The 12,255-nt window shown below is 40.6% G+C and overlaps 1 protein-coding gene across 1 annotated transcript in view; it reads right to left on the bottom strand.

Annotated features, from left to right (window-relative positions):
* Positions 1-1,804: 1,804 nt before the first annotated feature.
* Positions 1,805-12,255, bottom strand: part of SCIN (scinderin) — a 45,537-nt gene continuing 35,086 nt past the window's right edge. The window contains exons 7-15 of the mRNA XM_009894944.1: positions 11,940-12,155; positions 10,655-10,776; positions 10,368-10,458; positions 7,748-7,918; positions 7,066-7,243; positions 6,458-6,579; positions 4,673-4,750; positions 3,296-3,356; positions 1,805-2,339 (exon numbers count right to left, since the gene is read on the bottom strand). Of these exons, the coding sequence (XP_009893246.1) occupies positions 2,206-2,339; positions 3,296-3,356; positions 4,673-4,750; positions 6,458-6,579; positions 7,066-7,243; positions 7,748-7,918; positions 10,368-10,458; positions 10,655-10,776; positions 11,940-12,155 (1,173 nt within the window). The 3' untranslated portion in view covers positions 1,805-2,205. The remainder of the gene's footprint in view (positions 2,340-3,295; positions 3,357-4,672; positions 4,751-6,457; positions 6,580-7,065; positions 7,244-7,747; positions 7,919-10,367; positions 10,459-10,654; positions 10,777-11,939; positions 12,156-12,255) is intronic.

Here is a 12,255-nt window from a genome sequence, read left to right on the forward strand (position 1 = left end):
CTGGCAGACTGCGCCGGGTTCGTAGCCCTCAGTGTTCTGGAAGACGTTTATGAACAAGGAGGGCAAATCTTGTCTAATCCTTGGTTAAGAAGCTACTATAACTGTTATTTTAAAAAATGGGAAGAATCATATATATGTGTCAAAGACAACCATCGGATAATTACAGGCTGCTCAATGGCTGTATGAAATGCAGTAGCTCAGGAACTGCAAAGGTCGTTGTGCTCCTTCCAGCAGGAGAAGGGCATGTTACCTACTCTCACAAATAAAAAGGAAGACCTATCCTTTAAAAACACACACTTATTTCCTCCTATATTATTTACAAAATAGTAATTTCTATAGTCAATCATTTTTGCAAGCAGAAAGTTACAAAGCCAAAGATTTTTATAACAACAATGGTAGTTTTTCTTAAAGATGAAATCATAAGCTAATAAGCACCCAGTTCTTTGATTATCACTTAGGTTTGCAATGTCAAAGTTGTTGGGAAGAGTTAGCTGTCCTCGGGGGTTTTTACTTCGGTGCCATTTTACCCCAAACTTCTCATTGCATTGTCCACCTGAAAAGGCAGGTAGATACTGGGTCTTTTAGGAAGTTTTGCTAGACATCAGTGGAAGCACTGAGCAACAATATGTCAGAGAGAGGAAGATCAGCTCGGCATATTGAGTATGGGTTTTCGTAATTTTATTTTCAATGAAATAACATTCAGTTACAGCCCAGTTATACTAGCAGAGATTTAAACATGTTTAAAGCTAACAAACTCCCATAATTAATCTCTTAGGCTCACGATTCTTTTGTCATTGATACTGATTGTGAGCTCAGACTAAATTCACTCCTTTGCATTACTCAGATTCAAAATCACAAGCATGTTAAAAAAAATACAAAAATGTCTAAAATTTTGCTTTCCAACCTAACTTGTAAGAATAATAAAACAGTTGAAATGCATTCATTAAAAAGCCGGATTGACATGATTTACAGCTGTACAAATTGTTTTTTAAAACAAGCATTATAGGATAAGTGTTCAAAGCAGTGCTAAAGATTTGAAGCAGATTTTCCCACTAATAAAAAACACTTTCAAGATGTACTGTTAAATTCACCAGAATAAAAAAAAAATAAAAATCCAAAATAAGTATCTGAGAGAAAAAAGAAGGCCATAATCTATGGTGTGTACTCACACTCCAAATTCCCAGGATGTGGAATGCTACTGAAACAAGGGGTTTCTTTGCGCTTGATGTACTTGCTATTTGACTAAGACCTGCACTGAAAATTAGTAGAAACACATCCTGCACCTGACGAGGTGAGCAGTCCGCATGCTGGAAAAGAACCGAGTGCTGCTGAGAAAGGCGACCCAGACAAAGTATGGCTTAAGTGCAAGGTGGTTAAGGCAGAGTAAGTATTTTTGAAGCTGTTACCTCTTCTGCTTCCACTTAAAAGCACTAGCGCACTAGAATGTGTTTAAGAGCTTTGGTTACAAAGACCTGGAGCTGGAGGCTGGTTCACTGAGCTAAATCTAAAGAAATGCATTACAACGAGTTCGACAGTCCCTCAGAAAAACCATTGTCGACTTCATATTCTTAAACCCACACGGTCCTAAGCTACCGGCGTCTGTACTGACAAGGCAAACAAACATGTTAAGCACACCTTTCTCAAAATACCCATCCCTTATTTGCCCCCTGCAAGACACAGATCCCAGTCTGGATCAGTGCTCGTCTGAAACTTTACATGAGTGAGTGTGGCAATATTTTGGCCTAGTAAATAAATCACATCCAGTCCTACCCTTGCAACAGATGTAGAATTAGTCCTTTATCAGGCCAAATTCTGGACAATATTATGCTGACCTTAATCGAAAGGAATTTCTTTGGCATTCATTTGGACTTTTAAGTGAAGGCAGAATTTGGCCCATTTTAGCACATTAAAATAAACTGATCCACAGTTTCTGTTTGAAGAATCAATAGATTAAGCAAAGTATTGGCAGCACTTTGCATATTTACTACGTGAAAAGCCCCACTCACCCCATTTGACCAGTTTACGATTATCATTTCTCCTTTCCAGTGCTAAGAATTTCTAAGTTATTCACAGAAATATATCAAAGCTTGGGAAAGTGTAACAACAGATGCATCATATTGTTGCATAATCTTATGCTTAAAAATACTAGAAAGTAGCTGGGCTCTGATCATTCTTTGGCTTGAAGCTGGAGCCTCCTTGGATAGATCAGTTCTTCCATTTGTTGGGGTCCCAAGCCAGGAACCAGCCTGTGAACGTCGGGGGTTCGTGCCCCTGCTTCACGATTACAATGGGGGTCCCCTTATCTCTGCCAGAAGGATCCGTTTCAATATAGCGTTTGGCTGAAACCAGAAATGAAATAAAACATGTAATATATTAGTTCATTCCTTTGGTATAAAAAAAAAATACATTAAAAGCCCTAGTGAAAGAACCCAGGGCTACTATAATACAGGATTCAATTAAATTATTTCAAAGGCAATGAAATGATCAGGTAGTTGCTGATTTCTCCCAGCTGCCAGCGAAAGAATTTTCCACGAGGTTAACACAGAGGGATTTGTTCCTCTGATCAGTTCATTGCCATACAGCTGGGTTTGGCTCTTGAACAGGAGGAAGCGTTTGCTGGTGCTGTGCGAATGCACAAGCTTCATTCCCATTTTTCCCATGTAGAAGCCAGTATAGTTTCCCTTGACACCGCAAGATGACATCAGTATATATTGGAAATGCAGCTAGGTAATCCTAGCTGCTCTGGGGAAATGCCTGCAAGCATTTTTAGCAAGAACTTTGTCAGAACGGCTCATCTATGTGAAATGACACCAGAGATTAAGTGATTTTTCAAGGAGGTGAACTCCGCTTAAGTTGGCTTGTTTCTTCTGCAGTCGGAATTTTCTCCTCCAAGTTTAACACACTGAAGGGTGGCAGTGTAAGGACTTAAGGATTTGTTGGCATTCCTTTGACTGTATATATTAGTGTAGGGCGCAGCTCAGTAGGTATCTCCTTTGAATTTTTTTTGCTTTTGAGTGCAGGTTTTTTTCGTGGAGCTCTCCTATATGCTCCTTAAAAAGCTCTGCAGCCTAGCTGATTACTTTTACTCTTCGTAAACTTAGAGATAAGAAAGATACAATGAGCTTTAAATCAAATTTCCAGGAGAAAATAATCTCCAGGATTAAATCCTAATACGCTCAGTAACCCTTTTGGACACCGTAAACATATCTAAATTTCTTCTACATCATCTTTTTTACTTTTTTAAGTACTATTGATGCTACTCCACTCAGAATTCTGCCAAATTTATTTGATTTACCAGATTTAACAGATTCCTGTCGCTCAGTTTCATTAGCATCCTTCCCAATCCAGACAAAAACCTGCAAACAGAGGAAAGATTTAGCTCCCATCTTGTTATAAGGATGTTGTGTACAACAGGTAAAGTACCAAATAGTTAATTCCACTAGGAGGAAGAATACACACTATGAAAAGACTGCAGAGATGCACAACTCTCACAAACCACAACTGATTTTCTTTTTTCCCTTGCAAGAGACTGTAGGTCTATCCTCTGAAATCTCACCGCTCTCTTGACACTGGAAGGCCAAACCTTTACGCACTCTGATGAAAGGAACTCTAATTACCTTTTGCATGGGTATCCTTTACAGGTTACCATGAAAATTGCTCTTTAAGTGCAGGTAAAAATGCTGATGAGGACCTGTCTCTGGTTTGAGCTCTGCGTGCACATCAACACTTGTGCCCTGTGACTGACGCTACCCAGGGTAACTGCTAGACAACCCCCTGAATAACCCAACATCCAGAGCCTTGATCTGCAATCCCCATTATTTCTTTTCTGTCAAGGTTCTTTTTGGAAACCAGCTACATTTCCCAGACTTCTTTCCTTATCACCTGAATCTGCATGTCCCAACCATTTTCCACCCAGCTCTTCCACCCACCTTCCCCCATCAGTCCTTCCCAAACGGACCTTGGGCATTCCTTCTCATTTCCAAAAACCTCAGTCTTATTTCCTTTAGTTAGGCTGACGATGATAAATAAAACACGGGATCTATGGCCTCCTCCCCTTTCCCTCCAAGGGGAGAGGAAGGGTACAGAGATGTTCTGTGAGAAACAGATGTGCTCTCCATACCCGCAGTAAGTTTGCCTGTCATCCAAAAGGCTTTCAACATTTTTAGTTTTCAGTGAACCTCAGAAAATGACAGAGATTGTTTCTGTCACCCTCCACCCAGTTCTTCTGAAAAAAAAAATCTGTGTAAGAGTCTAGAATTTGTCCCCTTCTCTAGGAAGATTTTTTACGGGTGCTGCTGCTACATGGATTTTGTGGCTTCTGAATACATTTTACAGAATAAATAACTTTTTTTTTTTAAATTAATAAATTTTAGTGATAAATTCAAGAACATTATTGAGAGTCTTTCAGAACACTGCTGGGGCTTATATCGTGCAACCTCTGTTGGTTTTAATGGAAAATGCCTGTCATTGTCTCACATTATGCTCAGAAATTCAATCATGTATATTCACACTAGCACATCATATAACTCAAAAAATATAGCTCCCTCTGGTATAATTTAAAGAAAACAAAATCTCTTCCATTCTCACAAAAGTGGTTCTTCCTCCAATCTAAGTGGTTAAGAAGAAATTATTCTTGTTACCACAAAAAGCAGTGGCCCAGTACACAGCTTACCTGCTCCCAAGCATCCAGCAACATGACATCATCTTCAGCCAAATCGTCCTGAGTGAATTCTCCTGGGACCTCCTCAATCTAAAAAAAGGATATTATGTTTTTTTCTTGATGTATTTATTTTTAATTATTTATTAAGATATTCTGATTTTGGACAGACCAAATATTTTTTAAAGGGGATAAGTCTACAAGCTGGTGTGCAATTCTTCTTGCTCCTCAAGGGTCAAGCCCCAAACTGATTTGATGAACGTGCCAAGGGTGTTTCACTGAAAGGAAACAAATCATATGTCCTATAAAATCAGCACTCAGTTTATCAGAATTGCTAAGGTATCCTCAGGAGAGGCAGAGGCTTACATTGTAATAATCACTATTGTATGCTGGGATCCAGGTCTGCCAGAAGAAGGGGACAGGGAAATTTCCATAGAGCACCTTGTACCAAGCAAGCTAAGTCAATCAGCTGGTATATTCATGCAGCTTACATTCGTTAATAAGGAAAAGAAACTGCTTTGGTTTGCAGTGGGTGAGCTCAGTGATGAAATACACACCCAAGAAAGCTTTCCAGTCACTTGTCAGTGGGATATTACAGTCGACAAAGCTGTTGAGGATTAATTCCCAAAGGAAAGGCAGATTGCTTGCTTCTTCCAAGGATGTGCAGGCATATAGGAAAGCAGTTTAATGTTATTTGGTGTGAGAAGGAGAGGTAATAATGTAGCTCGTGGTCAGCCCTCTGCTTCTATAGGACTGTCAAGGGCTTGGCTATGCTTGGTCATGTAGGAGTGCTAAATGTAAGCAGATGGTGCGAAAGGCGTTCCTTTTCCCCACCCTGTGTTACGGTGGCCAGAAGGTCAGAGTGATCTGACCTACCTCTTCTGGTGAGCTCTAACAGTGGTGATTCTGTTAGTAGAGAAATGCTACAGGAAAGAGGGGATTTCACAGAATTTGGAGGGAATTTAAAACAAAAACCAAACAACAAGTCCCAGCAGACTATCATAGAGAGGTTGGTTCATATTACTGTATTTCACAGGAGTGTTTTAGAAGCTTGTTAGAAGAATACCCTTTACTATTCTCATAAGATTTTAAAGTCCTTATTAAAGGATCCTATTTGTTTTAGCCCTCTCCAAATTAATGGGCTGTGCCTTAAGGAGACTGCAGAGATGGTAGCCAACTATGTCCCCTACCTAAAAATTAGTGCATCCTTGCCAAACGGTGACATAGAGTTGCCCTTCCAGAATATGGTAAGTAATTCAGCCTGAATCACAGGCTTAATACCCAGTGCACAGGTCTGGGTATTTCTGCTAAGGAAATAAGTCTTCCTACCTCCTTGAGCACAGGCCAATACCTTAGAGGCATAATTACATGTCTTAAATCTCCATGGAAAATTTCAGGCTGCTAGGGATTTTTGGCAAGGGACGTTTCTTTTCCTCACCACCGCTATCAAACACATAAAGAGCAAGACACTGACCTGCACTTTCTCAGCAAAATGATAGCAGTCTGGCAATGCTCTGCAAGAACACAACTGCTTTTGACTGAGCAAACATCTTAATTTTTTGCATCTGCAAGCCTTTAGTCTTTCTTAGGCTGGAGCAGGCTCTGCGTGCAAACTTCAGCAGTATTAATTATTCTGTCCATCCTTTGCTTTTGGATTGATTTAAAGCACCAAATCTCAACTCTCTAGCTTTTGCCAAGCATGGCTAACCAAGCCAGATCCCCAAATTCATTTAATATCTGCTGATTCCTTGCTGACACCATATAATTAAACAGAGGGGAAAGTATCCCTCACATACTCACAATAAATCTGCCAGTCTTATTAGAACAGCCATACAGGCGAGGAGGATGATCTTCAGCCTTTGTCAAGAGTTGTGATGAAGTCTGATATGGTTTTTTACCTCCAAGGGCTTTCCAGAATTCCTCTGAAATACACAATATATAATTTATTCAGCAGTGGATTTAACGTTTGATGTTTTAGCTTGTTAGATACTGTTTCAAGAATCCTCAAACAATATCTTCTTTGCTGTCTCAAAGATGGGGTGCATTTTCTTACAGTTCTTCCTGCAGTTTGTCAAAATAACAATAAAGATATCACTCGCAGTACTAGGCATAGCAATGTGCTATGTCTTTCCCCCTTCCTAGGCCCTCATGGTAAAGAAAGGACTGCATTCCTCTGCAACTCCTGCTATTGACTAGTCCTACAGACTTCCAGGGCATCGCACTGCTTGTGTATCAGCCAGTTCTGGATAGATCTCCATGGTAAAGTGTCAGGCTGGATTTTCAAAGAGAGAGCGAGCATATCTATCTGCCTACAAAATATATGATCACAAAAAACATTTAGGCTGCGTTTCCATGCAGTGCTGTGTATTCTCAGTTGCCTATTAGCAACCACGTGGCTTCATACTAACCTGGTTCCTGGCCTTCATTAATCTTAGCAGTCTGGCACTTAAGAACGCTGGCAATGTATTGAGCCCCTTGTTCCTCTTCTTTGTTTGCTCCTTTTCCCACCCAGGTGTAGCCAGAGTTGTTTGGCAGTTTCAGAACAAAGACATCATTGGAGTTTAATGACATCGCATTAACATCAACCTAGATCGAGAAAGAATTTTTTTTATTCTTCATATTTTCAAGTAATGCGATCACTATTTTGCATACTTGTATAAAATGTGTAGATAGATGTTGATCAGCTATGTTTTTTTCCTTCAAATTTTCCCTAGATTTATAATGACAGAAGTTAGAGAAGAATTTCACTTGAAACAGGAAACTCACTTGAAGGACAAAAGTTAGGACTGTTTGGCAGTAGGAAAGACTATCTCATAAGGGTTGCTGATTCCTTGTCTATTCTGTGTCAGCTGGCAGTGTTTGCTACGCATTTTCTTATAGTTTTTTTCTGAAACATGTAGACTGATTGTAGCCAGTTATGTCATATTCTCTTTGATTTATTAGATGGGTTGGTCACGTAAAGCAGTGATTTGATTTGGAGTTCTGCATTCCTACCACGTGTGACTACCCAACAAGATTAGTTGGAGAGGCTCGTGGCAGCTATAGTATTTTCCATGGGGAATAGTTGGTTCGCTTAGCAGGTGACTTTACCTCTGCAATCCTGGTAATGGCTCCCAGGTTCCTGCGGATTTGGAGGAGTCGTGTGGGTGGGGCAGGTTTCTGACCTCCCTTCTTGGATGTCCCATCCTTGTAGACAATAAGCGGTTTGCTTTTGAACAAGCTCAGTAAATGTGCAGGCTCTTTGCCTTGGCTGACTCGGATCTGTGCATACGTAAAGAAATGCAATGAAAGAACCAAAAGGGAACAGGTAGTTATTTTTGGTCTTTGTTAGGCGATGTTAGCCAATAATGCTAAGTATGTTAGCAAGAAGAAGTAGCAAGCTGAGAAGATCTAAAAATATATTTCCAGACACACTAAAGTTAGAGCATTTGTGAGATTTTTTTTTGTCAATCACGCTGACACAAAGACAAGATTCAAACTTCTAACATTATGTTTTGCTGATTAAAATGGCTGCTATCTACTGCACTAAGAAAATTACTCTTTTTCAAAAGAACTGTCATTTCATAGAGTTTTATAGAGTGACTTAATTCCCCTGAAAAACTGTCTTGGAAGTTTAGGTGCCCTGTATTTAAGCAGAAGAGAATAGTTATTCATCCTGTTCATTATTTCTGTGTGTAGTTTATCTGCAGGAAGATGAAAAAGATGAGCATAGATCTGTCTTGCAGAGGATAACATGGATGACAAAAATGAACTTCCATTACAGATGCAAAAGATGTTATTGCAATCTCAGAAAAAAAACCACTGAGCTACGAAGAATAACTGTTTTTAGGTAAATGTATCATAAAAGTTTTTTGTATACCACCATTTATTCTTCCTTGTAACAGCCAAGGCGGAGGGCTGTGACTCCCTGCCTTTCACTCCCGGAAAGAAAGAGGAAAAAAAGGGACTGAGGCATGCTGCGTAGCCAGCAGAGGAGGAGAAGTGGGGACCTCCAGCCTTTTAGCTTTCCCCGGTGAGGCTGGGGGCTGCGGGGAGCCGGGGCCCAAGGAGGGGCTTCTGCAGCCCAGGGTGCCCAGTGGTGGTCATGCTGAGCAGCAGGAGCTGGTGGTTTTGCTTATCTCACTGCTGGATAGACTGGTACAGTTGCCTGATAAGGGTACCCCAGGACACATATACTTGTAGGTGCCAAACTGCGGCAGGATTTTACAAATGCCAACCCCCCCCACCAAACGCAACCTGCTGAGGGAAACGTATTCCTGCAAAACAAATGGGGGAGCGATTTTTTAATAGTCATTTGTACTGTAGTGCCATCTAGTGCCACAAAATAGTACATCTAAACCTTTCAAATAATGCTAATACAGACGATAAGCACAGGTAATATATTCTAGGGAGCAGTGTACATGCATACAAATGCACGCATACATATGTGTGTGTATATATACACATAAATATATATACACACATAGATATTCCTAAATTCATTGCAGGCTAAAAGTAGTTTTAAGTATCATGTCCATTGCAGTGAGATGGATCTCCTTCAGCTTTAATAAAAAGGCCTTTTAGGCACATTATTATTGCAGCTGTTAGTAGTAAGATTATTATTACTTTAGTGTTAGTATTGGCCTTAGGTACACGGCAGAACCATATTGTGCTGAACTCTGTCCAAATATAGAACACGTGTTAGGAATATTTCAAGGATTAATTACCTAGAAGTGTTCTAATCCTTCCTTAACATAATTTCCATCATAAATCATAACTGATTAATAGCTAAAAGTGTGGTCTGCCATCTAAATTAACCATACCTTGGTGGGTGGGGAAAGCCCTTTACTTTGGTAATTAAGAAATCGGAAGCACAGAATTATCTCCTGCTGCCTAGAAAATCTCTGCCTGTCTCTAGTCATCTTCCAGCTCTAGTCTTTTTGCGAAAAGAGACCTCTCCAAGTACCCACCACTCCTTGCTAGCAATGAAAGGAGAGCATACACCCTAGTCATGCTAGGACTAGCTTATCTCCTCACACCTTTTAGCTGCCAATGTCCTGCGCCTTGCCTTGCACACTCCATTTCTGCAAGCGAGGATGCATATCCTGCTGTCATGCAGCTGCAAGCACTATGGGATGGGAAAACCCAGGTTATGTTTCTCACTAAGGCAGAGACAAGCCAGACCCTGTGGCACAGTTCCAGCAAGCTCTCCTGCTCTGGCTGTCGTGTGGCTTTCATGTCTCCCAGTTTTGGCCCTCTAAAAGTCAGGTGTCTTGTCTGGGCTAAACATCACACCTTCCTCCATAATCAAAAGGAGACAGGGAAGCTCACACAGGGCTACCACTGTGTCAGACACCTCCTTCAGAGTGAGTTCCCCTGGGAGGATCTTATCGTTAGGTCCCTGCTGACCATGTACACAGTCTGTAAGGCTAGGAAGGACTAAAACCTAATTTTTAGACAATGAAAGTCAAAGGAAAGAAAAGGCAGTTTTCAGCTGTGTTATATCTTGTTCTTTTGGACATCTACATTCAGGAAGGATGATTCAAATGGGAAATCTCCGCTGACTTCAAAAGGAGGCCATGGTGCTTGGCTCGATACAGACCATGAGCAGTTGATATTCCCGGTCTTCAAACACTACATCCTCCTTTCAATTCTCATTGAAATTTGCATATATTGCATGTTCAGTTGAGTTTTATCCAACTCTGTTGAGTTTTATCCAAAAGACACTAACCTGCACGGCCTGGTCATTCAATAACCGATCCAGCTGAACAGTCAGAAACGCAGACGCAGTCAGTTCATCTTTTGTAGCATGGGCTCCTTGCCTGAGGAAGACAAGGAGGAAGGCAAGGAGAATGACAATGGTTAAGTCCAGTTTCAAAATGATCCAGAGCTTATACGGCATGACAAATGCACAGTAAACAACCTTGCATTTACACGTGGTTCTACTCAAAAGAATATAAAGTCAGTAACAAATAATATCCACATGCTGGAGGTCTGTGCAAAGCTGACCAAACATACCATGTGTAGATGATCTGCCCTTTAGGGTAAGTGTAGAGGATAATGTAGCAGTCACCACCGTAGAACTGTCCGTACGTCTCGGGTCCCACAGGAACTCTGCCGCTGCTTTCCACACGCCAGATCTGGAGAAGCAGAGAAAACACTGAAGAATGCTGAATTTCATCCTGAGACTCTTTAAGAAGCAATTTACTGTGTCATCCCTTGAGTGACCTTTGTTTCTGTTCCCAAGTGTTACGGAATAAAACCAGGAAGGATTCTTCAAGAAGTAGATAGATAAACCCTGCACTCACTGAATGAATCAATAACAACCATCAACAAGCCATTGCAGTACATTTTTCTTTGTCTTGATGCTTTAATGCCACATGCTCACCTCATAACAAACTTACTTTCGTAACATCTTAAGATGACAATATGACGTGAATGGCACAACTTTATGATTCATCATAGAACTATCATATCATCTGGGAGAGGCACACTGCAGTCAGATAACACACTGTGGGGCAGATTTCTTCCTATTTGATGCACTACAGCCCCGTTCAGTTGACAACTGCTCTCCAAAACCACACTGCTAAAATTATAGAGCAAAAAGTGCTTCAGATGGGCGCTGCTCTGGCTCAAGCCTATGGATCATCCCAAGTATGAGGTTAGAAACCCAGAAAATACACCAGTGAGACTGTAGGTATCTATCCCTCCTTTGTCTTCCAGAATCCCAACATGCAGACCTTTATTCAAGCCAGGCCTGTGTAGTCCAAAGATATTCCTGCAGTGGGATATGGATAGATCTAGAAAGACTGTACAGTCAGACATCTTTTTCTCGCCAGATCCAGGCTACCTGAGAGATACACTAGGGACAAAGAAGGTTCCTCTAGAAAGCACACTGGCTACATAGATAAAGACACATAATTAATTTCTGACTCCAAGGGCAAGTTCTCCCTTTCCAGATTTCAAGCTGATGTGAAGTTTTCTTTAGGCTAAGGATCATATTTAAAGTATATCTTTAAAAGGTATTGTGTAAAAGGGGAAATGTTCCTGCTGTTTGATTTCTACTGATGACTGGTACAACATCTTTCATAAGCACCAAAAAAACCATGACCCATCATACAGCTGACAGATTCACCGTCCACTTCAAAGTACATTTTCTGATGGTAGAAGTAATGCTGCCATTAATGTAGTGTTACTCTACACAACAGTTAAATGGCAAAACATAGGGTAGCAGCTTATCCTGTTACAAGTAACAGAATACATTAGGTAGGTGGGATACAATTTAATACAACACAAAAATTACCTCTACTTTCCCTGAACCGTCATCTACCATGTTATGCTGAGCAGCCATTTGTGGAGACTCATGTAACTTGGTAGCATCAAATTCAATCTGCTGAATTTTAGCCACTCTCTCTGTGACATATACTTTGCCAAAGCCATCACTTTGATCTTTATCCTTCCAGTCTTTGAAAAATTGTTTGAAAATTGGCGTTTCACCTCCTTCAGGAAGGACTTGAATCTGAAATGAAACAAGCCACATGAGGTAGAAGGAAAACAAAACTGACAAAGTTACTAGAACAAAAGCTTTTCTGAATTATTTGTTAGTGGGACATTGCCCT

The sequence above is a fragment of the Charadrius vociferus genome, unplaced genomic scaffold (assembly GCF_000708025.1).
Source record: "Charadrius vociferus isolate BGI_N301 unplaced genomic scaffold, ASM70802v2 scaffold181, whole genome shotgun sequence".
NCBI classification, from domain to species: domain Eukaryota; kingdom Metazoa; phylum Chordata; class Aves; order Charadriiformes; family Charadriidae; genus Charadrius; species Charadrius vociferus.